The 24,894-nt window shown below is 39.0% G+C and overlaps 3 protein-coding genes across 4 annotated transcripts in view; 1 reads left to right on the top strand and 2 right to left on the bottom strand.

Annotated features, from left to right (window-relative positions):
* The window catches only part of LOC139549643 (zinc finger protein 180-like), a 167,296-nt gene that overhangs the window by 110,408 nt on the left and 31,994 nt on the right, over window positions 1–24,894 (top strand). The window lies entirely within an intron of this gene.
* LOC139549173 (zinc finger protein 180-like) lies at window positions 1,620–11,136 on the bottom strand. The gene is made up of 2 exons (XM_071359345.1): window positions 10,525–11,136; window positions 1,620–4,315 (listed from the first exon to the last, which is right to left on the bottom strand). Exons 1-2 carry the CDS (start codon window positions 10,832–10,834, stop codon window positions 3,441–3,443), a joined length of 1,185 nt encoding a protein of 394 aa, XP_071215446.1. The 5' UTR covers window positions 10,835–11,136; the 3' UTR covers window positions 1,620–3,440.
* The window catches only part of LOC139548267 (zinc finger protein ZFP2-like), a 211,544-nt gene continuing 203,646 nt past the window's right edge, over window positions 16,997–24,894 (bottom strand). For both annotated transcript variants that reach the window (XM_071357865.1, XM_071357857.1), the window contains exon 2: window positions 16,997–17,978. In XM_071357865.1, coding sequence (XP_071213966.1) covers window positions 17,593–17,978 — 386 coding nt within the window. In that variant the 3' untranslated portion in view covers window positions 16,997–17,592. The remainder of the gene's footprint in view (window positions 17,979–24,894) is intronic.

Below are 24,894 nucleotides of genomic sequence, written 5' to 3'. Positions count from 1 at the left end.
TTGAACTGGGCAGTCAGCTGCTGCTGCTCCAATACAGTATGAGGTGAGACGGTGAACTGATGTTGAACCGGGCAGTCAGCTGCTGCTGCTCCAATACAGTACGAGGTGAGACGGTGAACTGGGCAGTCAGCTGCTACTGCTCCAATACAGTATGAGGTGAGACGGTGAACTGACGTTGAATCATAATGAATAAGTTAATTAGTGAAACTGTTAAAAAATAGTATATGGCAAATTAAATATATTACTCTATTGTTATCATATAGAAACATTATGGAATATTGTACATTATATTAAATATATTACGGTATCATGGAATATTGTACATCATATTAAATATATTACTCTATTGTTATCATATAGAAACATCATGGAATATTGTACATCATATTAAATATATTACTCTATTGTTATCATATAGAAACATCATGGAATATTGTACATCATATTAGCATCAACATACATTATTGTTTCATTCAATTTCACATAATAAGGATATTTAATATTTAAAAGTACAGAAGTCAGAACCCATCACCTGCTATATAAAAGAGACAGAAGAAGGCACAATGGTCAATGCTACCTGGGATCCTTGGGACATCCCTACCCTAAACCCTAACTTTAACCATTTTAAATGTCAACTTCAATGAGCTCGGGACGTCCCAAGGATGTATCTCTACCTGAAAATACATGATCTAAGTGATTGATAGTTGGTATTCAGCAGTCATAATTCCTTATTTACTTTAATGAACTACTAAAATAGTTATTTTGTCAGACAGCAACTCTACACTTTATTGACTGACTGATCCATTCATCCTTCCATCCCTCCTCAGCCTTCCTCTCCTCTGAAGACCCAGTGAGGGTGGAGCTCAGTCAGAGAGCTGTTGAGGGACTGGTTAGGAAGAACACTTCTACAGCCAGAGAGGTGAGAGGTCACACATGGTTTAGATGGTAAATATTTATGTCCCCTTAGTGGTTCATCACGTCAGCAAAAGGGAATATGTTCCATCATCTATGTTTATTTACATTAGTGCAAATTGTCCACTGATATTGGTGTAATTTCTCACCCCTTTTGGCTGTATGAAAGTTAATTTCCCCTCAGACACACACATTTGTTCTTTGATATTATGAAGGTAATTTATGTAGAATGTACTTTTCCCCACTAATTCACCCCATCTCTTTATATTGCTGATGCATATTCAGTGGCCTGACTGCATCCAGACTATGTCAAGGCCCATCCTGGTAGATCTGAACCTAATGCAGCTTGGAGTGATCAGATGACAGAAGTCACATTTAGGTGCCAGGTGTAACTGAGGCCATAGATGCTCCATATCCATTACTTTGAGAGTTTTATATAATATGACTAAATGTGTTTCTTTCTGTGTTGCAGGGGCAGTCAAGAAATGGAACAGCAAGGCCACAGAACATGACATAAGCAGAGCTGTGGGAGACCACCTCAAGCCCCTGGTAGAGCCGGGGGTGGTGTTTACCACTTCACCAGCAGAGCTGTGGGAGACCACCTCAAGCCCCTGGTAGAGCCGGGGGTGGTGTTTACCACTCCACCAAGCCTTCAGCAGGCTGGAAAAGTGATTCTGTTTTTCATACTAAGATGGACCAAGAGTCTGTTGATATTTTCAAATCAAGCTTTATTTATACAGCACATGTCAGACATGGATGCAACACAATGGCTTCACAGGAAAAAACTAAGAAAAAAAATGAAATATTTAGTACACAACAAACATAAGAGGATAAAAAACAGAAGAATAACAACTGAAAGACTAATGAACATTGCAAGGAAATGCCATTGATTAAAATATAAACAATATGACGCTATATCCAACCCAACCCAAAATATAAGCTCGTTTTTTAGGATTGGTTCTGAAAGACACCATGGGGGTGTCCACTGAAAATTGACAAGTAACAACAACTGGGACCTAAAAGACACCCACCATGAGACCCACTAAATCTGCCCAAAAAGAGGCAAACAAAAGAAAAACCCACACCAAACTTAAAGACAGGAAGCAAACCAAAAAAGGTGGCGCAACTAAAGGTGTTGACTCTCCACATCTATCAAGACAACTGGAGCACTGGGCCAGACGCTCTTAAATAGAACCTGAACCAGCTCAGGTGAAACACCTTCCCACTAACGAGATGGACAAGCCAGCACAGGTGTAACACCTACTGACTAACGAGGTGACACCAATCAGTGCGCCCTACGTGCTAACGAGCTATACACGCTAAAGTCCAACCTCAAAACATAAATGGAAAAACCAGACTGTAACACCTTCCCCTTAGGACAACAAATATATTTTATATTTATGACTCAATTTATTATGATTGTTAATAAAATTGATTATAGACCGATTTATTATACTGCGTCCATGTGTATAAGCTGCGAGTACGTTGAAATTAAATAGTTTTCTTTTACACTTTCAACTAAAACCAAACTTATATTGTACGTCGGTCATAGTCTTATTTTCAGTGACATTTTGCTAGGTGGGATATCCCCAATGTCACAGTTTGCTAGGTGGGATATCCCCAATGTCACAGTTTAAACGTGTCCAAATCAATAGTCCAAAAGCAGAAACAGTTTGTGATAAATTGAAAACCTAAACGTAAAATGTGCTATATACACAAACATCTGCCACAATAATCATATTACTTGTATTTATTTAAACAAGCTCCTTATAAACTGCACAAGCACCAGAAACACTGTTGTTTTGACAAGTAGCAATAAATCACTGATATCAATTAGGGGGGAAATCAGGTTGTACCTGCTGTTGAAACTAACACAACTAAAAAAAACACATGGAAATGGGAGATATATTTTACCTCACTGGTTAGAGGACAACCTGCAGAAGACAGTCAGCTACTTTTGGGAGTGATGTATTTCAATTTAGGGGTCGCTAAACAAAGGAACGCAACACTTATTTGTCATCACTCATCGATATAATGTTAAAATCAACTGTGCCGGGAGGAGGGAGATGAGGTTGCACGTCCTGTTAAAAATAACAGCTCAAAAACCACACGGAATCTGGGAATAATGTGTACATCCCTGGTTAGAGGACAACTTGTAGAAAACAGCAAGTTACATTTTGAAGTGTTGCATTTTGATTCAAGTGGGTCACCAACACGGTAAGTGTAACACAGCTCTTGTTGTGTTAGTCACTTTTTGTTAAATCACTTAAATAGTACTCTTTCAATTCAGAGCCTGGACTTTTCCCAAGGCTAATATCCATATCACGCTGAAATTAATTGAATTAGGGTTCTACATTGTGAAACTCCTTAAAATACTCAAACATTCTACATTGTGACATCATTAAAATACTCCAACTACAATGTTAAAACATTCTACATTGTGACATTATTAAAATACTCCTAATACAATGTTAAAACATTCTACATTGTGACATTAATTAATTCATTGATATCACGAAACAACTCCTTCATGTATGTAGTTTCTGATGTTTGATCAGAGATCTTTTATCAGAGTATCTCATGTCACATTGACCACAGCTATAAGATTTCTCTCCTGTGTGTGTTCTCTGGTGTGATACCAGATGGCCAGATCGACCAAAACTCTTCCCACATTGATCACAGCCATAAGGTTTCTCTCCTGTGTGTATTCTCTGGTGTGATGTCAGCTGGCCAGATCGACCAAAACTCTTCCCACATTGACCACAGCTATAAGGTTTCTCTCCTGTGTGTATTCTCTGGTGTCTAGTCAAAGTTCTAGATGCAGGAAAACTCTTCCCACATTGACCACAGCTATAAGGTTTCTCTCCTGTGTGTGTTCTCTGGTGTAATGTCAGCTGGCCAGTTCTACCAAAACTCTTCCCACATTGACCACAGCTATAAGGTTTCTCTCCTGTGTGTGTTCTCTGGTGTGACATCAGCTGGCCAGATGTAGTACATCTCTTCCCACATTGATTACAGCTGTAAGGTTTCTCTCCTGTGTGTGTTCTCTGGTGTAATGTCAGCTGGCCAGTTCTACAAAAACTCTTCCCACATTGACCACAGCTATAAGATTTCTCTCCTGTGTGTGTTCTCTGGTGTAACGTCAGCTGGCCAGGTGTAGTAAAACTCTTCCCACATTGACCACAGCTATAAGGGTTCTCTCCTGTGTGTGTTCTCTGATGAATTTTAATGCCTGATGAGGTGAATCTCTTCCCACAGTCAGAGCAGCAGTGAGTTCTCTTCCCTGTGGATCTCTGCAGGTGTTTATTGAGGTGTTCTGATCTGGAGAAACTCTTCTCTGCCTCTTCAGCATCATGAGGTTGTTGAGGCTCCCCAGAGGATCCACGATAGTCCCGTTTCTCTCCTGTGTGAACAACAAAGTCAGACAGATGATTGAAGGCCCACAACAGCGGTAATCCACTGTAAAAGGTGATGCCAACAGCGTAGCCATGATGTTGTATAACAATTGATGTCTGTAATGAATGTTACAATTATTTGACAATTGTCTTAAAATGAGCAAAAATAGTCATAGATTGTCTTGCTTTCACATTAGTAGTAACATCTAAGATTGTAGACTAGAAATAAGTTATTCATGTTGTTGAAACTCTAAGCAGTGTGCCAGACGACTTTTGGTCTCCAATATAGGCCCCTTTCTGTGTTTAATAAAATTGCGGCACGAGGGCAAAGCACATACAATTTGATTGTAGAAACTCCTCCTTGCTAATGAGGAAACCGATAGTTATGGATGTAGTATATCTGCTAATTAGGAAACCACTAGTTATGGATGTAGTATATCTGCTAATGAGGAAACCACTAGTTATGGATGTAGTATATCTGGTAATGAGGAAACCACTAGTTATGGACGTAGTATATCTGCCAGGAGCAAAAATGGTGAGCAAAGATTTTAGTTTTTCACAAACTATTCTGAATGTGAAAAGGGGAAAACTCAGGGGAGTAAACTCCATTTCCAGGTTGCTTATGAGTGCATTTAACACTACTTTGGATTATAATTGTAATGCTCGTATGAATGTCCTGCTTAATATAATGTTTGTGTCATCATCGCAAATCAACCGCTCTGTATTTAAAAAACACTTCAACCAGTAAAATGCTCTTTGGCTTTTCCATCAGCCTGACAATGAGGGTTTGTACACTGTTTGCCAAATTGGCCCATAACTTCACCTAACAACAAATAAACCTGTAATGAACAAAGAAGCAATTTGGTTGTTGTTGCATGACATAGTGTACCCTAGGACCCATAACTTCAGCTAACAACATAGACCTACTGTAGGACCCATAACTTTACCTAACAACAACATAGACCTACTGTAGGACCCATAACTTCACCTAACAACAAATAAAAGGAAAATAGCTCTGTGTGTTGTTCAATAGTCTATCCATCAAGGAACAGTTCTCTACACATTATGAGCTAAGTATCTCTGTGTGCAAACAGACTAACGAGACCCTACAGTAAATCAAGCAGACAATAACATTATAAACATCAATTTGTTCGGGATGTTGGATCCAACATGGAGCACGACATAACTGTCTTTACCAGAGTAATGAATGAAGAAGCACTTTGGTTGTTGTTGCATGTTGTGATGTTTGTCATGTGACTGTCATTCAGAAAATGATTTCCTGGATCAGCTGATGATAGTTGAACATGTGACTAACTAAACAGCTACAGTATTAAGAATGATGTGTAATTATTGAAGAACCGCGTTAATGACAGTATCCATTTGGGTGTTGTCAATAAAGTTATGATATTTATTATTATTATTATTTTATGTCACCTTTATTTAACCAGGTAGGCTAGTTGAGAACAAGTTCTCATTTACAACTGCGACCTGGCCAAGATAAAGCAAAGCAGTGCAACAAAAACAACACAGAGTTACACGTGGGATAAACAAACGTACAGTCAATAACACAATAGAAAAATCGATATATAGTGTGTGCAAATGGAGTACGGAGGTAAGGCAAAAAATAGGCCATAGTAGCAAAGTAATTACAATTTAGCAAATTAACACTGGAGTGATAGATGTGCAGATGATGATGTGCAAGTAGAAATACTGGTGTGAGCAAAAAAAGAAGAAAAAAAACACGGGGATGAGGTAGGAAGTCAGATGGGCTACTTACAGATGGGCTGTGTACAGCTGCAGCGATCGGTAAGCTGCTCAGATAGTTGATTCTTAAAGCTAGTGAGGGAGATATAAGTCTCCAACTTCAGCGATTTTTGCAATTCGTTCCAGTCACTGGCAGCAGAGAACTGGAAGGAAAGGCGGCCAAAAGAGGTGTTGGCTTTGGGGATGACCAGTGAGATATACCTCCTGCAGCACGTGCTATGGGTGGGTGTTGCTATGGTGACCAGTGAGATATACCTCCTGGAGCGCGTGCTACGGGTGGGTGTTGCTATGGTGACCAGTGAGCTGAGTGAAGGCGGCCTAGCAAAGACTTATAGATGACCTGGAGCCAGGTGGTTTGGCTACGAATATGTAGCGAGGGCCAGCCAACGAGAGCATACAGGTCGCAGTGGTGGGTGGTATATGGGGCTTTGGTGACAAAACGGATGTCACTGTGATAGACTACATCCAGTTTGCTGAGTAGAGTGTTGGAGGCTATTTTGAAAATTACATCACTGAAGTAAAGGATCGGTAGGATAGTCAGTTTTACGAGGGTATGTTTGGCAGCATGAGTGAAGGACGCTTTGTTGCGAAATAGGAAGCCGATTCTAGATTTAATTTTGGATGGGAGATGCTTAATGTGAGTCTGTATGGAGAATTTACAGTTTAACCAGACACCTAGGCATTTGTAGTTGTCCACGTATTCTAAGTCAGAGCCGTCCAGAGTAGTGATGCTGGACGGGCGAGCAGGTGCGGGCAGTGATCGGTTGAATAGCATGCATTTAGTTTTACTTGCTTTTAAGAGCAGTTGGAGGCCACGGAAGGAGAGTTGTATGGCATTGAAGCTCGTCTGGAGGTTAATTAACAGTGTCCAAAGAGGGGCCAGAAGTATACAGAATGGTGTCGTCTGCGTTGATGTGTATCAGAGAATCACCAGCAGCAAGAGCAACATCATTGATGTATACAGAGAAGAGAGTCGGCCCGAGGATTGAACCCTATGGCACCCCCATAAAGAATCCCGGAGGTCCGGACAACAGGCCCTCTGATTTGACACACCCACCTGTAGCACGCGCTCCAGCAGGTATATCTCTCTGGTCACCCCCAAAACCAATTCCTCCTTTGGCCGCCTCTCCTTCCAGTTCTCTGCTGCCAATGACTGGAACGAACTACAAAAATCTCTGAAACTGGAAACACTTATCTCCCTCACTAGCTTTAAGCACCAGCTGTCAGAGCAGCTCACAGATTACTGCACCTGTACATAGCCCATCTATAATTTAGCCCAAACAACTACCTCTTCCCCTACTGTATTTATTTATTTTGCTCCTTTGCACCCCATTATTTCTATTTCTACTTTGCACATTCTTCCACTGCAAATCTACCATTCCAGTGTTTTACTTGCTATATTGTATTTACTTCACCACCATGGCCTTTTTTTGCCTTTACCTCCCTTATCTCACCTCACTTTCTCACATTGTATATAGACTTATTTTTCTACTGTATTATTGACTGCATGTTTGTTACACTCCATGTGTAACTCTGTGTTTTTGTATGTGTCGAACTACTTTGCTTTATCTTGGCCAGGTCGCAGTTGTAAATGAGAACTTGTTCTCAACTTGCCTACCTGGTTAAATAAAGGTGAAATAAATAAATAAAATAGATCAGCAACGGTGGCTTGCAAACAGTGGATAGTAAGTAGCCCACCTTTGGAATAACTATGTATAGTTATAACTGTAGTATCCTGTATAACTGTGTATAGTTATAACTGTAGTATCCTGTATAACTGTAGTATCCTGTATAACTGTAGTATCCTGTATAACTGTAGAATCATGTATAACTGTAGTATCCTGTATAACTGTAGTATCATGTATAACTGTAGTATCCTGTATAACTATGTATAGTTATAACTGTAGTATCCTGTATAACTGTAGTACCCTGTATAACTGTATTATCCTGTATAACTGTAGTATCCTGTATAACTGTAGTATCCTGTATAACTATGTATAGTTATAACTGTAGTATCCTGTATAACTGTAGTATCCTGTATAACTGTGTATAGTTATAACTGTAGTATCCTGTATAACTGTAGTATCCTGTATAACTGTAGTATCCTGTATAGCTATGCATAGTTATAACTGTAGTATCCAGTATAGTCTGGGAGGAGGTGAAACCACTCAGGCTTATTTGATGTGATCTAATGTTTTGATCATCTAGTTTCTTACAAGCATTCAGTCACCAAATGGGGTTCGGTCATTCCTTTGTTTACATACTGTCTCATTGACAAAAATATTTTGGATTATTTGTTTACATCATTCCTTTGTCTCGACCCAGTACACAGTAAACGTACCGAGGTTCTAATGTTGCCAAGGAGACACATTTTATTATTTATTTACAGTTTGGAGGGTTGGGGGTCTGACATCCAGGAGACATATTTTATTATTTATTTACAGTTTGGAGGGTTGGGGGTCTGACATCCAGGATACACATTTTATTATTTATTTACAGTTTGGAGGTCTGACATCCAGGGACACATTTTATTATTTATTTAGTTTGGAGGGTTGGGGGTCTGACATCCAGGATACACATTTTATTATTTATTTAGTTTGGAGGGTTGGGGGTCTGACATCCAGGATACACATTTTATTATTTATTTAGTTTGGAGGGTTGGGGGTCTGACATCCAGGATACACATTTTAATATTTATTTACAGTTTGGAGGGTTGGGGGTCTGACATCCAGGATACACATTTTATTATTTATTTACAGTTTGGAGGGTTGGGGTTCTGACATCCAGGATACACATTTTATTATTTATTTACAGTTTGGAGGGATGGGGGTCTGACATCCAGGCGACACATTTTAGTTCTAATGGTGCCGTTCTGTTCTTCTTTTCAGCTTCTTTTTCCAAGCATCTTACATTACTCTGAGACTAGTTATCCTGGGATCTTACATTACTCTGAGACTAGTTATGCTGGGATCTTACATTACTCTGAGACTAGTTATGCTGGGATCTTACATTACTCTGAGACTAGTTATCCTGGGATCTAACATTACTCTGAGACTAGTTATCCTGGGATCTTACATTACTCTGAGACTAGTTATGCTGGGATCTTACATTACTCTGAGACTAGTTATCCTGGGATCTTACATTACTCTGAGACTAGTTATCCTGGGATCTTACATTACTCTGAGAGTAGTTATCCTGAGATCTTACATTACTCTGAGACTAGTTATCCTGGGGAATAGTTTCAATACATTTGAAAAAAACCTAAACCTGTTTTTGCTTTGTCATTATGGGGTATTGTGATACATTTTAGAATAAAGGGATGCACCGATATTACATTTTGGCCAATACCTACAGTATGTTGTATCTCTCTAGGTCATGCCAGTAGGCTACAGTAGGTTGTATCTCTCTAGGTCATGCCAGTAAGCTACAGTAGGTTGTAACTCTCTAGGTCATGCCATTAGGTTACAGTAGGTTGTATCTCTCTAGGTCATACCAGTAGGCTACAGTAGGTTGTATCTCTCTAGATCAAAGCCAGTAGGATACAGTAGGTTGTAACTCTCTAGGTCATGCCAGTAGGTTACAGTAGGTTGTATCTCTCTAGGTCATGCCAGTAGACTACAGTAGGTTGTATCTCTCTAGGTCATGCCAGTAGGCTACAGTAGGTTGTATCTCTCTAGGTCATGCCAGTAGGCTACAGTAGGTTGTATCCAAGTGGAAACAATTATCAACCCAATGTGGAAAGTGTCGAATTTGGTCAACAACAAAATGAATGGCTTATTTGCTACGTGAGGTTTACTTGATCTAACAGAAGTTTCGTAATGATTAAGTTGTTATGTGGACACGTGACATACCGACAACTTTGATAAAAACACTATAGGAGTTGTCTCCAGATCGCTATGCATATTCATGCTAGTAGCTTAGCATCTCTCTCAATTGAATACAGGCGGTGCATATTCATGCTAGTAGCTTAGCATCTCTCTCCATTGAATACAGGCGGTTGACGACAACAACCCTCATAGAACATAAACAATAGATTACAATAATAAGATTAATCCACCAATCCAAAGAAAGGATAGGCGGGAGATAGACAACCCACAGTGCCGCTTTGTGGACATCGACTCCCCTTGTTAGGGCGGAGAGACATCTTGTCAGTATATCCATAATCTTTGTTGTAGCCAACCCAACTCTCACATGGCACTATTGGGGGGCACGGTGTGTCGTAAAACATCACTACATGCGGTGCCCCCCAGTCTGCAGTCAGCAGATAGACCCTTCTCAAATATATATGTTAAGTCACTTTTGGAAACGGAACGGAGAAAACAAGGGGTAGCTTGCTCTCTACGTCGTCTGATTCTAGACATATCAGTCATCATCCTGGGCCCTCCGTTGAAGAGGTATTGACGAGCCAACTCTGAATATTCAAAGTTAAAAACACATTTAAGGCAGTACTTACTGGTGTTAATCAGATCTCCTATCTCCACCTCTTCATCTTCCAATGTGACAGTAATCTCTCCTTCCTTCTTCACTCCAAAAACTGCATCCTCCTCTTCCTCTTCTTTCACTCTGAACGAGTCTTCCTCTTCTTTCACTGAAACGTCTTTCTCTTCTTCTTTCACTGTAACAGCCTCACCTTCTACTTCTTGTTTTACTGTGACATCCTCTTCTTCCTCCTCCTCTTTCACGACAATGTTCAGCCACAGAGCTTCTTTCTCCGTCCAGCAGACCTCTTCTTCAACAGGAGGGGAGAAGTTTAGTGACCTCATGTTCGGGGATGTTAGCTAGCTAGCTATCATTAGCGACTAGGCTAGTGCTAATTTAACCAGCCAGCTACTATAGCTGACTAATACAAAATAACGTAATATTCAATTAAATAGGTTAACAAGTAGATACGACAGAAGTGTGTCTAAAACACAGTAGCTAATATACACCGAAAGCGTATAAATAGCTTGAATCTTTCGGCTATGTTGGCTAGCTAGCTACCGGGGTGGTTGACGAGCTGTTAATGAAGAACCGTCCACTAGATTATAAGCCACGCCGGCAGCGTCGCCTGAAAGACGCACATCGCCGTCTGCTGACTGGAGGGGAAACGCAGTTGAGGATCATATTTTATTTTCAGACAAAGATTATTTTAAATGTATTTCATAAAATAATACTATTATATTGAGACATACAAAGACAGGAATGTGTTGATTGATTAGTGCGAATAAAACATGTTTATTACAGCACATTTAAGGCAGTCTCATTAAGTCAAACTAAATCTAAATAATTAGCAAGCTACTGTAGGTCCATACTGCTCCTACATGGTGTAACAATACATCATATAGATGTATATAATGAACAGACTTGGTCTATACTGCTCCTACATGGTGTAACAATACATCATATAGATGTATATAATGAACAGACTAGGTCTATACTGCTCCTACATGGTGTAACAATACATCATGTAGATGTATATAATGAACAGACTAGGTCTATACTGCTCCTACATGGTGTAACAATACATCATGTAGATGTATATAATGAACAGACTAGGTCTATACTGCTCCTACATGGTGTAACAATACATCATATAGATGTATATAATGAACAGACTAGGTCTATACTGCTCCTACATGGTGTAACAATACATCATGTAGATTTATATAATGAACAGACTAGGTCTATACTGCTCCTACATGGTGTAACAATACATCATGTAGATGTATATAATGAACAGACTTGGTCTATACTGCTCCTACATGGTGTAACAATACATCATGTAGATGTATATAATGAACAGACTAGGTCCATACTGCTCCTACATGGTGTAACAATACATCATGTAGATTTATATAATGAACAGACTAGGTCTATACTGCTCCTACATGGTGTAACAATACATCATGTAGATGTATATAATGAACAGACTTGGTCTATACTGCTCCTACATGGTGTAACAATACATCATGTAGATGTATATAATGAACAGACTTGGTCTATACTGCTCCTACATGGTGTAACAATACATCATGTAGATGTATATAATGAACAGACTAGGTCTATACTGCTCCTACATGGTGTAACAATACATCATATAGATGTATATAATGAACAGACTAGGTCTATACTGCTCCTACATGGTGTAACAATACATCATGTAGATGTATATAATGAACAGACTAGGTCTATACTGCTCCTACACGGTGTAACAATACATCATGTAGATGTATATAATGAACAGACTAGGTCTATACTGCTCCTACATGGTGTAACAATACATCATATAGATGTATATAATGAACAGACTAGGTCTGTACTGCTCCTACATGGTGTAACAATACATCATGTAGATGTATATAATGAACAGACTAGGTCTATACTGCTCCTACATGGTGTAACAATACATCATGTAGATGTATATAATGAACAGACTAGGTCTATACTGCTGCTACATGGTGTAACAATACATCATGTAGATGTATATAATGAACAGACTAGGTCTGTACTGCTCCTACATGGTGTAACAATACATCATGTAGATGTATATAATGAACAGACTAGGTCTATACTGCTCCTACATGGTGTAACAATACATCATGTAGATGTATATAATGAACAGACTAGGTCTGTACTGCTCCTACATGGTGTAACAATACATCATGTAGATGTATATAATGAACAGACTAGGTCTATACTGCTCCTACATGGTGTAACAATACATCATGTAGATGTATATAATGAACAGACTAGGTCTGTACTGCTCCTACATGGTGTAACAATACATCATGTAGATGTATATAATGAACAGACTAGGTCTATACTGCTCCTACATGGTGTAACAATACATCATGTAGATGTATATAATGAACAGACTAGGTCTGTACTGCTCCTACATGGTATAACAATACATCATGTAGATGTATATAATGAACAGACTAGGTCCATACTGCTCCTACATGGTGTAACAATACATCATGTAGATGTATATAATGAACAGACTAGGTCTATACTGCTCCTACATGGTGTAACAATACATCATGTAGATGTATATAATGAACAGACTAGGTCTGTACTGCTCCTACATGGTATAACAATACATCATGTAGATGTATATAATGAACAGACTAGGTCTATACTGCTCCTACATGGTGTAACAATACATCATGTAGATGTATATAATGAACAGACTAGGTCTATACTGCTCCTACATGGTGTAACAATACATCATGTAGATGTATATAATGAACAGACTAGGTCTATACTGCTCCTACATGGTGTAACAATACATCATGTAGATGTATATAATGAACAGACTAGGTCTATACTGCTCCTACATGGTGTAACAATACATCATGTAGATGTATATAATGAACAGACTAGGTCTATACTGCTCCTACATGGTGTAACAATACATCATGTAGATGTATATAATGAACAGACTAGGTCTGTACTGCTCCTACATGGTGTAACAATACATCATGTAGATGTATATAATGAACAGACTAGGTCTATACTGCTCCTACATGGTGTAACAATACATCATGTAGATGTATATAATGAACAGACTAGGTCTATACTGCTCCTACATGGTGTAACAATACATCATGTAGATGTATATAATGAACAGACTAGGTCTATACTGCTCCTACATGGTGTAACAATACATCATGTAGATGTATATAATGAACAGACTAGGTCTATACTGCTCCTACATGGTGTAACAATACATCATGTAGATGTATATAATGAACAGACTAGGTCTATACTGCTCCTACGTGGTGTAACAATACATCATGTAGATGTATATAATGAACAGACTAGGTCTATACTGCTCCTACATGGTGTAACAATACATCATGTAGATGTATATAATGAACAGACTAGGTCTATACTGCTCCTACGTGGTGTAACAATACATCATGTAGATGTATATAATGAACAGACTAGGTCTATACTGCTCCTACATGGTGTAACAATACATCATGTAGATGTATATAATGAACAGACTAGGTCTATACTGCTCCTACATTTTTATGTATTATTATGTGTTATTTATTTCTCCTTTATTTAACCAGGTCGGCCAGTTGAGAACAAGTTCTCATTTACAACTGCGACCTGGCCAAGATAAAGCAAAGCAGTGTGACACAGTTAACAACACAGTTACACATAAACAAACGTTTAGTCAATAACACAATAGACGATCGAGAATATATTTGTATGTTTATGAATATTGTGAAACACGATCATTCCACTATTAATGCAGATATTATGGACATTTTATTTAAAACATGTAATTAAATTATAATTGTAGCTCCTTTAATTTAGACCCAAAATGTATTTGCTATGTGTGCTATTGCCCGGCTATTAAAAGGAACAGGCGACTATTTGAGACTCAGCCTCAGAAATGTTTGGTCACGTGGAATCAAGTGGTCACTAGATGTCTACGGTGCCAAAGATAATTATAGTTGGGGGTGTTGTGAGTGTTGAGTGTGTTGATATAACGGCAATAATGTCATAATTCCACTTTTAACAACCATCAGAATTGGTTAAAAAAAAGTTATGCCTGAGTGGTGCAGCAGTCTAAGGTACTAGAACACAGTGTTAGAGGTGTCACTATAGACCCGAGTGGTGCATCGGTCTAAGGTACTAGATCACAGTGTTAGAGGTGTCACTATAGACCCGAGTGGTGCAGCAGTCTAAGGTACTAGATCACAGTGTTAGAGGCATCACTATAGACCTGAGTGGTGCAGCAGTCTAAGGTACTGCATCGCAGTGTTAGAGGCGTCACTATAGACCCGAGTGGTGCAGCAGTCTAAGGTACTAGATCACAGTGTTAGAGGCGTCACTATAGACCCGAGTGGAACACTCACTCCTGAGGTGCTGACCTGTTGCACCCTCGACAACTACTGTGATTATTATTATTTGACCATGCTGGTCATTTATGAACATCTTGGTCATGTTCTGTTATAATCTCCACCCGGCACAGCCAGAAGAGGACTGGCCACCCCTCATAGCCTGGTTCCTCTCAAGGTTTCTTCCTAGGTTTTGGCCTTTCTAGGAAGTTTTTCCAAGCCACCGTGCTTCTACACCTGCATTGCTTGCTGTTTGGGGTTTTAGTCTGGGTTTCTATACAGGACTTTGAGATATCAGCTGATGTAAGAAGGGCTATATAAATACATTTGATTTGATTTATTCTTATTCCATTACTTAGATTTGTGTGTATTAGGTATTTGTTGTGACATTGGTAGATATTACTGCACTGTTGGAGCTAGAAACACAAGCATTTAGTTAGATATTACTGTATTGTTGGAGCTAGAAACAGAAGCATTTAGTTAGATATTACTGCACTGTTGGAGCTAGAAACACAAGAAGAGGCAAACAAAAGAAAAACTCACAACTAACTTACAGACAGGAAGCAAACCAAAAAGGTGGAGCAACTAAAGGTTTTGACTCTCCACATCTATCAAGACAACTGGAACACTGGGCCAGACACTCTTAAATAGAACCTGGACCAGCTCAGGTGAAACACCTTCCCACTAACGAGATGGACAAGCCAGCACAGGTGTAACACATACTGATTGTTCTGTTCTGCCTGCGGCTATGGAACCCTGACCTGTCCACCGGACATGCTACCTGTCCCAGACCTGCTGTTTTCAACTCTCTAGAGACCGCAGGAGCGGTAGAGATACTCTTAATGATCGGCTATGAAAAGCCAACTGACATTTACTCCTGATTATTATTTGACCATGCTGGTCATTTATGAACATTTGAACATCTTGGCCATGTTCTGTTATAATCTCCACCCGGCACAGCCAGAAGAGGACTGGCCACCCCTCATAGCCTGGTTCCTCTCTAGGTTTCTTCCTAGGTTTTGGCCTTTCTAGGGAGTTTTTCCTAGCCAAGGGAGTTTTTCCTAGCCACTGCGTTCTACACCTGCATTGCTTGCCGTTTGGGGTTTTAGGCTGGGTTTCTGTACAGCACTTCGAGATATTAGCTGATGTACGAAGGGCTATATAAAATAAACTTGATTTGATTTGACTAACGAGGTGACACCAATCAGTGCGTCCTACGTGCTAACGAGCTAGACATGCTAATGAGCTAAAGTCCTCAAAACATAAATGTAACAAATATATATTATGTTTTTGTTGGACATGTTTGCTCACCACCAACAGAAAACAACTTTCATTTCACATAATCAACTACAATGCTTCTACAATATAAACATAGTGTCTACTGGCTGTCAACAATTAAAATCAAGAAAAAACACGTATTTCTAAATAATAATATACAATCGTATTATTTTTTAAATCCTTTTTCTTTCAATAGAATCCTAAAACTAACTAGCTTCTAGAACTCTCATCCCCTTGGAACGAGCCCCAAAAAACTCGTCTCCAATACGGAAAAACGTGCAGTCAAAATAAATTGTGATACATGGCAATGCAATGGCTAAACGCAAAACTTGTTGACTGCCCAACCTTGAGACAATCAGCAACCAACTCCTGCAATATCCGTAGTAACTTTCCACCTTACTTCTCTCTCTCTTTTCAGGGTTCACTCGATAGGCATGTTGTTGGATCGGGGCCCAGTCCCCAATGTCATGCATTTGGGTTAGCACATCTGAGAATGAACCCTGATATTCTAAAAGAAGGGCAACATTGTCAATATAATTGTACCCAAAAATGGTCAGCTGGTTGCATAAATAATTATGAATACTAAATGTTACATAATATTGTAAATATAAAAATCAAAACCAAATGTACACCCCTTTGTTAATATGTATTGGCAATACTTCACTTAAGGGTGAGGCATGGAATAATAAAACATGTATCTTTTGTCAGGCTGAATGTTTGAAGTATGAGGTGATTCGAGTGATGCTTCTTCAGTAGTGGTATAAAGACAATTAGCATTTGAATGTTGTAAAGAAATACTGGAGTGATGTCAGATTATTAATAAAATTGATTATAGACCAATTTATTATACTGCTTTCATGTGTGTGTATACACAAACATCTGCAACAATTATCATATTACATGTATTTTTTTAAACAAGCAGCTTTTTCAACTTGTAGAAAACAGCTGGCTACATTTTGAAGTGCTGCATTTTGATTAAAGTGGGTCACCAACGCAGTAAGTGTAACACAGCTCTTTTTTTGTTAGTCACTTTTTGTTAAATAATACTCTTTCAATTCAGAGCCTGGATTTTCCCCTGAGGCTAATATCCAAATCATGCTGCAATCAATTGAACAGGGCAAACAATAAGGTCATCATTAAAATACTCCTTCTACAATGTTAAAACATTCTACTTTATGACACCATTACAATACTCCTACTACAATGTTAAAACATTCTACATTGTGACATTATTTCATTGATATCATGAAACAACTCCTTCATGTATTTTCTGATGTTTGATCAGAGATCTTTTACTAGAGTATCTCTTGTCACATTGATTACAGCTATGAGGTTTCTCTCCTGTGTGTGTTCTCTGGTGTCGAATCAGATGGCTTGATGTAGTGAAACTCTTCCCACATTGATCACAGCTATAAGGTTTCTCTCCTGTGTGTGTCCTCTGGTGTGTAGTCAGAGCTAGATGTAGTAAAACTCATCCCACATTGATTACAGCTATAAGATTTCTCTCCTGTGTGTGTTCTCTGGTGTATAGTCAGATGGCTTGATGTAGTCAAACTCCTCCCACATTGATCCCAGCTATAAGGTTTCTCTCCTGTGTGTATTCGCTGGTGTATTTTAAGTTTTGATGAAGATGTGCAATCTTTCCCACAGTCAGAGCAGAAGTGAGATTTCTTCCCTGTGTATCTCTGCTGGTGTTTCTTGAGGTGTTTTGATGTGGAGAGACTCTTCTCTGCCTCTTCAGCATCATGAGGTTGTTGAGGCTCCCCAGAGGATCCACGATAGTCACGTCTCTCTCCTGTGTGAACAAAAAGTCAGACAGATGGTTTAAGGCACACAAAGGCAAAAATCTACTGTAAAAAGGTGATGCCAACAGCGTAGCCATGATGTTATCCAAACAATGACGTCTGTAATGAATGTTCAATATTTGACATGTGTCTTAAGACAATCAAGTGAACAACAATATTCATATTTTGTCTTGTTTTCCCATTAGTAGTAACATCGACGATTGTATGCTAGAAATACGTTTTTAAAGTTGTTGAAATCCTAAGCAGTGTGCCAGACAACTTTTGGTCTCCAATATAGGCACCTTTCTGTAGGTCTATGTTGTTGTTAGGTGAAGTTATGGGTTCTACTGTAGGTCTATGTTGTTGTTAGGTGAAGTTATGGGTCCTACAGTAGGTCTATGTTGTTGTTAGGTGAAGTTATGGGTCCTACAGTAGGTCTATGGTATTGGTATAACTAGCGGTTTCCGCATTAGCATGGAGGAGTTTCTGCAACCAAATTGCGTTTTAGCAAACAGAGGGCAGAGAGCGATGCACCTATTTGGGGATGTCTGATAGTATTTACGCACCACCACTAATGATTTGTGGACTTCTCAAAGTAATTGTTTCTTCACCTCAAACAGCAAGTAAACAAAGTATTACTAAAATCAATTGGCGAATGACAATAGTTCCTCAAAGTATTTGTAAAATATTTCCAGCTCTCACTCTTGATAACCACTCGACATGAAAGGGAAAAATGTAATGCTCTGATCCAGTGGAAATGTCATAAAATACCTGATTACTTCTTATCCCTTACACAAATAGCCTACAGCTGTGTCTGTCCCAAACTCACTGGCGCGGGAAACTCTCAGGGCCCAGAATATTTTATATCAAGTTTCGGACCGACCTAGGTGATAGAACTTGAAACATTGTATCAACTATGTAGACAGGCCATGCGCAGCCAATGTGATTTATTTTTATCTGGATATTTTCTAGCTGTTTTTATTTGTTGGCTTTATGTAGGCTATTTTTACATAGTTGGCAATGGCAATACAAGTTATTTAGATTTGTATAATTTTCATTTAGATAGAAAGTAGATTAACCACAGACAATGATTTGGAGATACAAAGACTATTATAATTATTATTACTATTATAAATTAAATGAAACTGTTCCAGTAAAATGTGAATATGAAAATCATAACTGGCACCAGATCAGTAGAAATGGTCAGATAAATTGGCACTACAAATGGAAAAGGTTGCCGACTGCTGTTGTAGCCTATTACTGGAAACTTCAGGAGCATAACGTCAGAATTTACGAAGGCCAGCCGCAGCGTGAGGAGAATGCTAAGGAAGAGTTTTTTTCCTTATTGTTAGGCTATCTTGATCTCTGGTTCCCTCCAGTCATTTGTGTGTCTCAATTATTTAATAAAAAACAGGTGATTCCTATGTTGAGGATGTAAAGAATATTTGCTGCTCTGTGGAATGTAATGAGGAGCAACCAGACGCTGGACGCATTTATGAAATTGCTTATTCCAGTTACTAATAAGCATGCATTTTCATTGCCCTCACTGCAGTTGGATATAAAAGCAGGGTAACAATGTCAATATAATTGTACCCAAAAATGTCAAGTTGGTTGCATGAATAACTATGATTACTAAATGTTACATAATTGTAAATATGAAATATCAAAACCAAATGTTCACCCATTTGTTAATATGTATTGGCAATAATTAACTTAATGGTGAGGCATGGAATAATAAAACATGTATCTTTTGTCAGGCTGGATGTTTGAATATATGAGGTGATTTGAGTCATGCTTCTTCAGGAGTGGAATAAAGACAATTAGCACTTGAATGTTGTCAAGAAATACTGGAGTGATGTGAGATTGTTAATAAAATTGATTAGAGATTAATTTATATTATTATTATTACATTTTTTTTCATTGAAAAAACGACCTGAAAAGACATATTTTCAACTTTCACTTTCAACTACAACGAAACATATATTCAACGTCTTTTGAATGACATTTTGCTAAATGGGAATAGTGCAATATCAAAACACAGTTTTAATGTGTCCAAATCAATAACCAATATGCAGAAACAGTTTGGGATATATTGAAAACCTAAACATTTTGGAGTCTTTCATTGTGATTCCAGTGGGTCACCAACGTGGTAAAAAGCTAGCTACATTGTGATTCCAGTGGGTCACCAACGTGGTAAACAGCTAGCTACATTGTGATTCCAATGGGTCACCAACGTGGTAAACAGCTAGCTACATTGTGATTCCAGTGGGTCACCAACGTGTTAAACAGCTAGCTACATTGTGATTCCAGTGGGTCGCCAACGTGGTAAACAGTTAGCTATATTGTGATTCCAGTGGGTCACCAACGTGGTAAACAGCTAGCTACATTGTGATTCCAGTGGGTCACCAATGTGGTAAGTGAAACACAACTCTTTTTTGTTAGTCACTTTTTGTTAAATCACATAAATAATAACTCTTTCAATTCAGAGCCTGGATTTTTCCCCTGAGGGTAAAATCAATTGAACAGGGGACAAACATTTAGGGTTCTACATTGACATTCATTAAAATACTCCTACTACAATGTTAAAATAATCTACATTGTGACATTATTTAATTATTTAATTGATATCATGAAAAAACTCCTTCATGTATTTTCTGATGTTTGATCAGAGATCTTTTACCAGAGTATCTCTTCCCACATTGACCACAGCTATAAGGTTTCTCTCCTGTGTGTGTTCTCTGGTGCACTGTCAGATCACTAGATTGACAAAAACTCTTCCCACATTGATCACAGCTATAAGGTTTCTCTCCTGTGTGTGTTCTCTGGTGTAAAGTCAGATTGCCAGATGTAGTAAAACTCTTCCCACATTGATCACAGCTATACGGCTTCTCTCCTGTGTGTGTTCTCTGGTGTAAAGTCAGATTGCCAGATGTAGTAAAACTCTTCCCACATTGATCACAGCTATATGGTTTCTCTCCTGTGTGTGTTCTCTGGTGTAAAGTCAGAGAGCCGAATGTAGTAAAACTCTTCCCACATTGACCACAGCTATAAGGTCTCTCCTGTGTGTGTTCTCTGGTGTAATGTCAGATCTAGTAAAACTCTTCCCACATTGATCACAGCTATACGGTTTCTCTCCTGTGTGTGTTCTCTGGTGTAAAGTCAGAGAGCCAGATCTAGTAAAACTCTTCCCACATTGATCACAGCAATATGGTTGCTCTCCTGTGTGTGTTCTCTGGTGTATAGTCAGAGAGCCAGATGCAGTAAAACTCTTCCCACATTGACCACAGCTATAAGGTTTCTCTCCTGTGTGTCTTCTCTGGTGTAATGTCAGCTGGCCAGATGTAGTAAAACTCTTCCCACATTGATCACAGCTATAAGGTTTCTCTCCTGTGTGTGTTCTCTGGTGCACTGTCAGATCACTAGATTGACAAAAACTCTTCCCACATTGATCACAGCTATAAGGTTTCTCTCCTGTGTGTGTTCTCTGGTGCACTGTCAGATCACTAGATTGACAAAAACTCTTCCCACATTGATCACAGCTATAAGGTTTCTCTCCTGTGTGTGTTCTTTGGTGTAAAGTCAGAGAGCCAGATGTAGTAAAACTCTTCCCACATTGATCACAGCTATAAGGTTTCTCTCCTGTGTGTATTCTCTGGTGCACTGTCAGATCTCTAGATGCACCAAAACTCTTCCCACATTGACCACAGCTATAAGGTTTCTCTCCTGTGTGGATTCTCTGATGAATTTTAATGTCTGATGAGGAGGTGAATCTCTTCCCACAGTCAGAGCAGCAGTGAGTTCTCTTCCCTGTGGATCTCTGCAGGTGTTTATTGAGGTGTTCTGATCTGGAGAGACTCTTCTCTGCCTCGTCAGCATCATAAGGTTGTTGAGGCTCCCCAGAGGAGCCACGATAGTCCCGTATCTCTCCTGTGCGAACAACAAAGTCAGATGATTAAAGGCCCACAACAGTGGAAATCCACTGTAAAAGGTGATGCCAACAGCGTAGCCATGATGTTGTACAACAATTGACGTCTGTAATGAATGTTAAAATTATTTGACAATTGTCTTAAAATGAGCCAGAATAGTCATATTTTAGTAGTAACATCGATGATTGTAGGCTAGAAATAAGTTATTCATGTTGTTGAAACTAAGCACTGTGCCAGACGACTTTTGGTCTCCAATATAAGCCCCTTTCTGAGTTTAATAAAATTGCGGCACGAGGGCGATGCACATGCAATTTGGTTGTAGAAACTCCTCCCTGCTAATGAGGAAACCGACAGTTATGGATGTAGTATATCTGTCTGGAGCAAAAATGGTGAGCAAAGATTTTAGTTTTTCACAGTGTATTCTGAATGTGAATGGGGGAAAACTCAGGGGAGTGCATTTCACACTACTTTGGATTATAATTGTAAGGCTCGTTTGAATGTCCTGTGTAATATAATGTTTGCTACAGTATTAAGAAATATGTTTAATTATTGAAGAATCGCGTTAATGACAGTATCTATTTGGGTGTTGTCAATAAAGTTATGATTTTTTAAATGTATTTTTAATTACATTTTTTCCCCACCTTTATTTAACCAGGTGGCCAGTTGAGAACAAGTTCTCATTCACAACTGCGACCTGGCCAAGAAAAATCAAAGCAGTGCGACAAAAAAACAACACAGAGTTACACATGGGATAAACAAAAGTACAGTCAATAACACAATAGAAACATCTATATACAGTGTGATGGAGTAAGGAGGTAAGGCAATAAACAGGCCATGCTATGGGTGGGTGTTGCTATGGTGACCAGTGAGCTGAGTTAAGGCGGAGCTTTACCTAGCAAAGACTTATAGATGACCTGGAGCCAGTGGGTTTAGCGATGAATATGTAGCGAGGACCAGCCAACGAGAGCATACAGGTCGCAGTGGTGGGTGGTATATGGGGCTTTGGTGACAAAACGGATGACACTGTGATGGACTGCATCCAGTTCGCTGAGTAGAGTGTTGGAGGCTATTTTGTAAATGACATCGCTAAAGTCAAGGATCGGCAGGATAGTCAGTTTTACGAGGGTATGTTTGGCAGCGTGAGTGTAGGAGGTTTTGTTGTGAAATAGGAAGCATATTCTAGATTTAATTTGGGATTGGAGATGTTTAATGTGAGTCTGGAAGGAGAGTTTACAGTCTAACCAGACACCTAGGTATTTGTAGTTGTCCACATATTCTAAGTCAGAACCGTCCAGAGTAGTGATGCTAGTCGGGCGGATGAGGGCAGCGATCGGTTGAAGAGCATGCATTTAGTTTTACTAGCGTTTAAGAGCAGATGGAGGCCACGGAAGGAGAGTTGTATGACATTGAAGCTCATTTGGAGGTTTGTTAACCTGTTTGGGCTGCAGGCGCAGTATTGAGTAGCCAGATAAAAGGTGCCCATTTCAAACGGCCTCGTACTCAATTCTTGCTCGTACAATATGCATATTATTATTACTATTGGATAGAAAACACTCTCTAGTTTTTAAAACCATTTGAATTATATCTGTGAGTGAAACAGAACTCATTCTGCAGCAAACTTCCTGACAGGAAGTGGAAAGTCTGAAATTGAGGCTCTGTTCCAGGGGCTGCCTATTAAAGCCCTTGTTATGTATTAGTTTAGATGCACTTCATACGTCTTCCACTAGATGTCGACAAGGAGTGAGAGAAGAAATGGATTGTGTAACTTGATCTGGACTCGAATTACAGCTCATGAAATGACGTGTCCTCCATTTCCTGTTTTCAGGAAGGCGCGAAGAGAAACATGGATTTGACTTCTGTTTAGCTATCGTTATAGGCGACTACTATCTCCGGCTTTGATTTTATTTGATACATGTGACCATATCATCGTAAAGTATGTTTTTTCAATATAGTTTAATCAGATTATTGAAATTTTTTCGGGAGTTTTGCCGTGTTCCGTTCTCTGACTTTGTTGACGTTGGAGAGATCCGTGCCACTTGGCAAGTGCCCATGCTAAATGAAGAGAGAAATTTGCCGTTCCAGATCCAAACAACGACTGTTCTGGACAAAGGACACCTTGTCCAACATTCTGACGGAAGATCACCAAAAGTAAGAAACATTTTATGATGCTATTTCTAATATCTGTCGTGCATGTGAACTGGTCGTCGGCGCCCAAGTGTTTCTGGCTATTGTGGCTACGCTAATATAACGCTATATTGTGTTTTCGCTGTAAAACACTTGATAAATCGGAAATACTGTCTGGAATCACAAGATGCCTGTCTTTCAATTGCTGTACACTATGTATTTTTCAGAAATGTTTTATGATGAGTATTTAGTTATTTGGCGTTGGTGTCTGTAATTTTTCTGTCTGCTTTCGGTGCAATTTCTGACTGTAGCTGCAATGTAAACTATGATTTATACCTGAAATGTGCACATTTTTCTAACAAAACATATGCTATACAATAAATATGTTATCAGACTGTCATCTGATGAAGTTGTTTCTTGGTTAGTGGCTATTTATATCTTTATTTGGTCGAATTTGTACTGATGGAGTTAAAAACTGATGGAGTAAAAATAGTGGTGTCTTTTGCTAACGTGGTTAGCTAATAGATTTACATATTGTGTCTTCCCTGTAAAACATTTTAACAATCAGAAATGATGGCTGGATTCACAAGATGTGTATCTTTCATTTGGTGTCTTGGACTTGTGATTTCATGAACATTTTATTATATGATATCCCTGTGGCTTTAGGCTAGGCTATGCTAGTCAGCTTTTTTGATGGGGGGGATCCCGGATCCGGGTTTGGGAGGTGTTAGAGGTTAACTGTTGAAATAATGGAAACATAATGACGATTCTAATTCTAGATTTTGAATATATTGTTGTTTGACATGACTACCAATTAATAAACCAGGGAGGAATTACTGACAGAGTAGGAGCATGGTGGAGACATCCAAGAGAGGGA

This window comes from Salvelinus alpinus, chromosome 2 (genome assembly GCF_045679555.1).
Source record: "Salvelinus alpinus chromosome 2, SLU_Salpinus.1, whole genome shotgun sequence".
NCBI lineage: Eukaryota > Metazoa > Chordata > Actinopteri > Salmoniformes > Salmonidae > Salvelinus > Salvelinus alpinus.
The sequence above is the reverse complement of the archived record's forward strand: the minus strand, read 5'-3'. Positions and strand labels throughout refer to the sequence as shown.

Excerpts from the sequence above, each read along its gene's own strand:
- LOC139549173 (XM_071359345.1), bottom strand. The coding sequence starts at position 10,834 with ATGAGGTCACTAAACTTCTCCCCTCCTGTTGAAGAAGAGGTCTGCTGG. Across the intron at positions 4,316-10,524 it reads AGGAGATCTGATTAACACCA|GAGAGAAACGGGACTATCGT; the intron begins GTAAGTACTGCC and ends TTGTTCACACAG.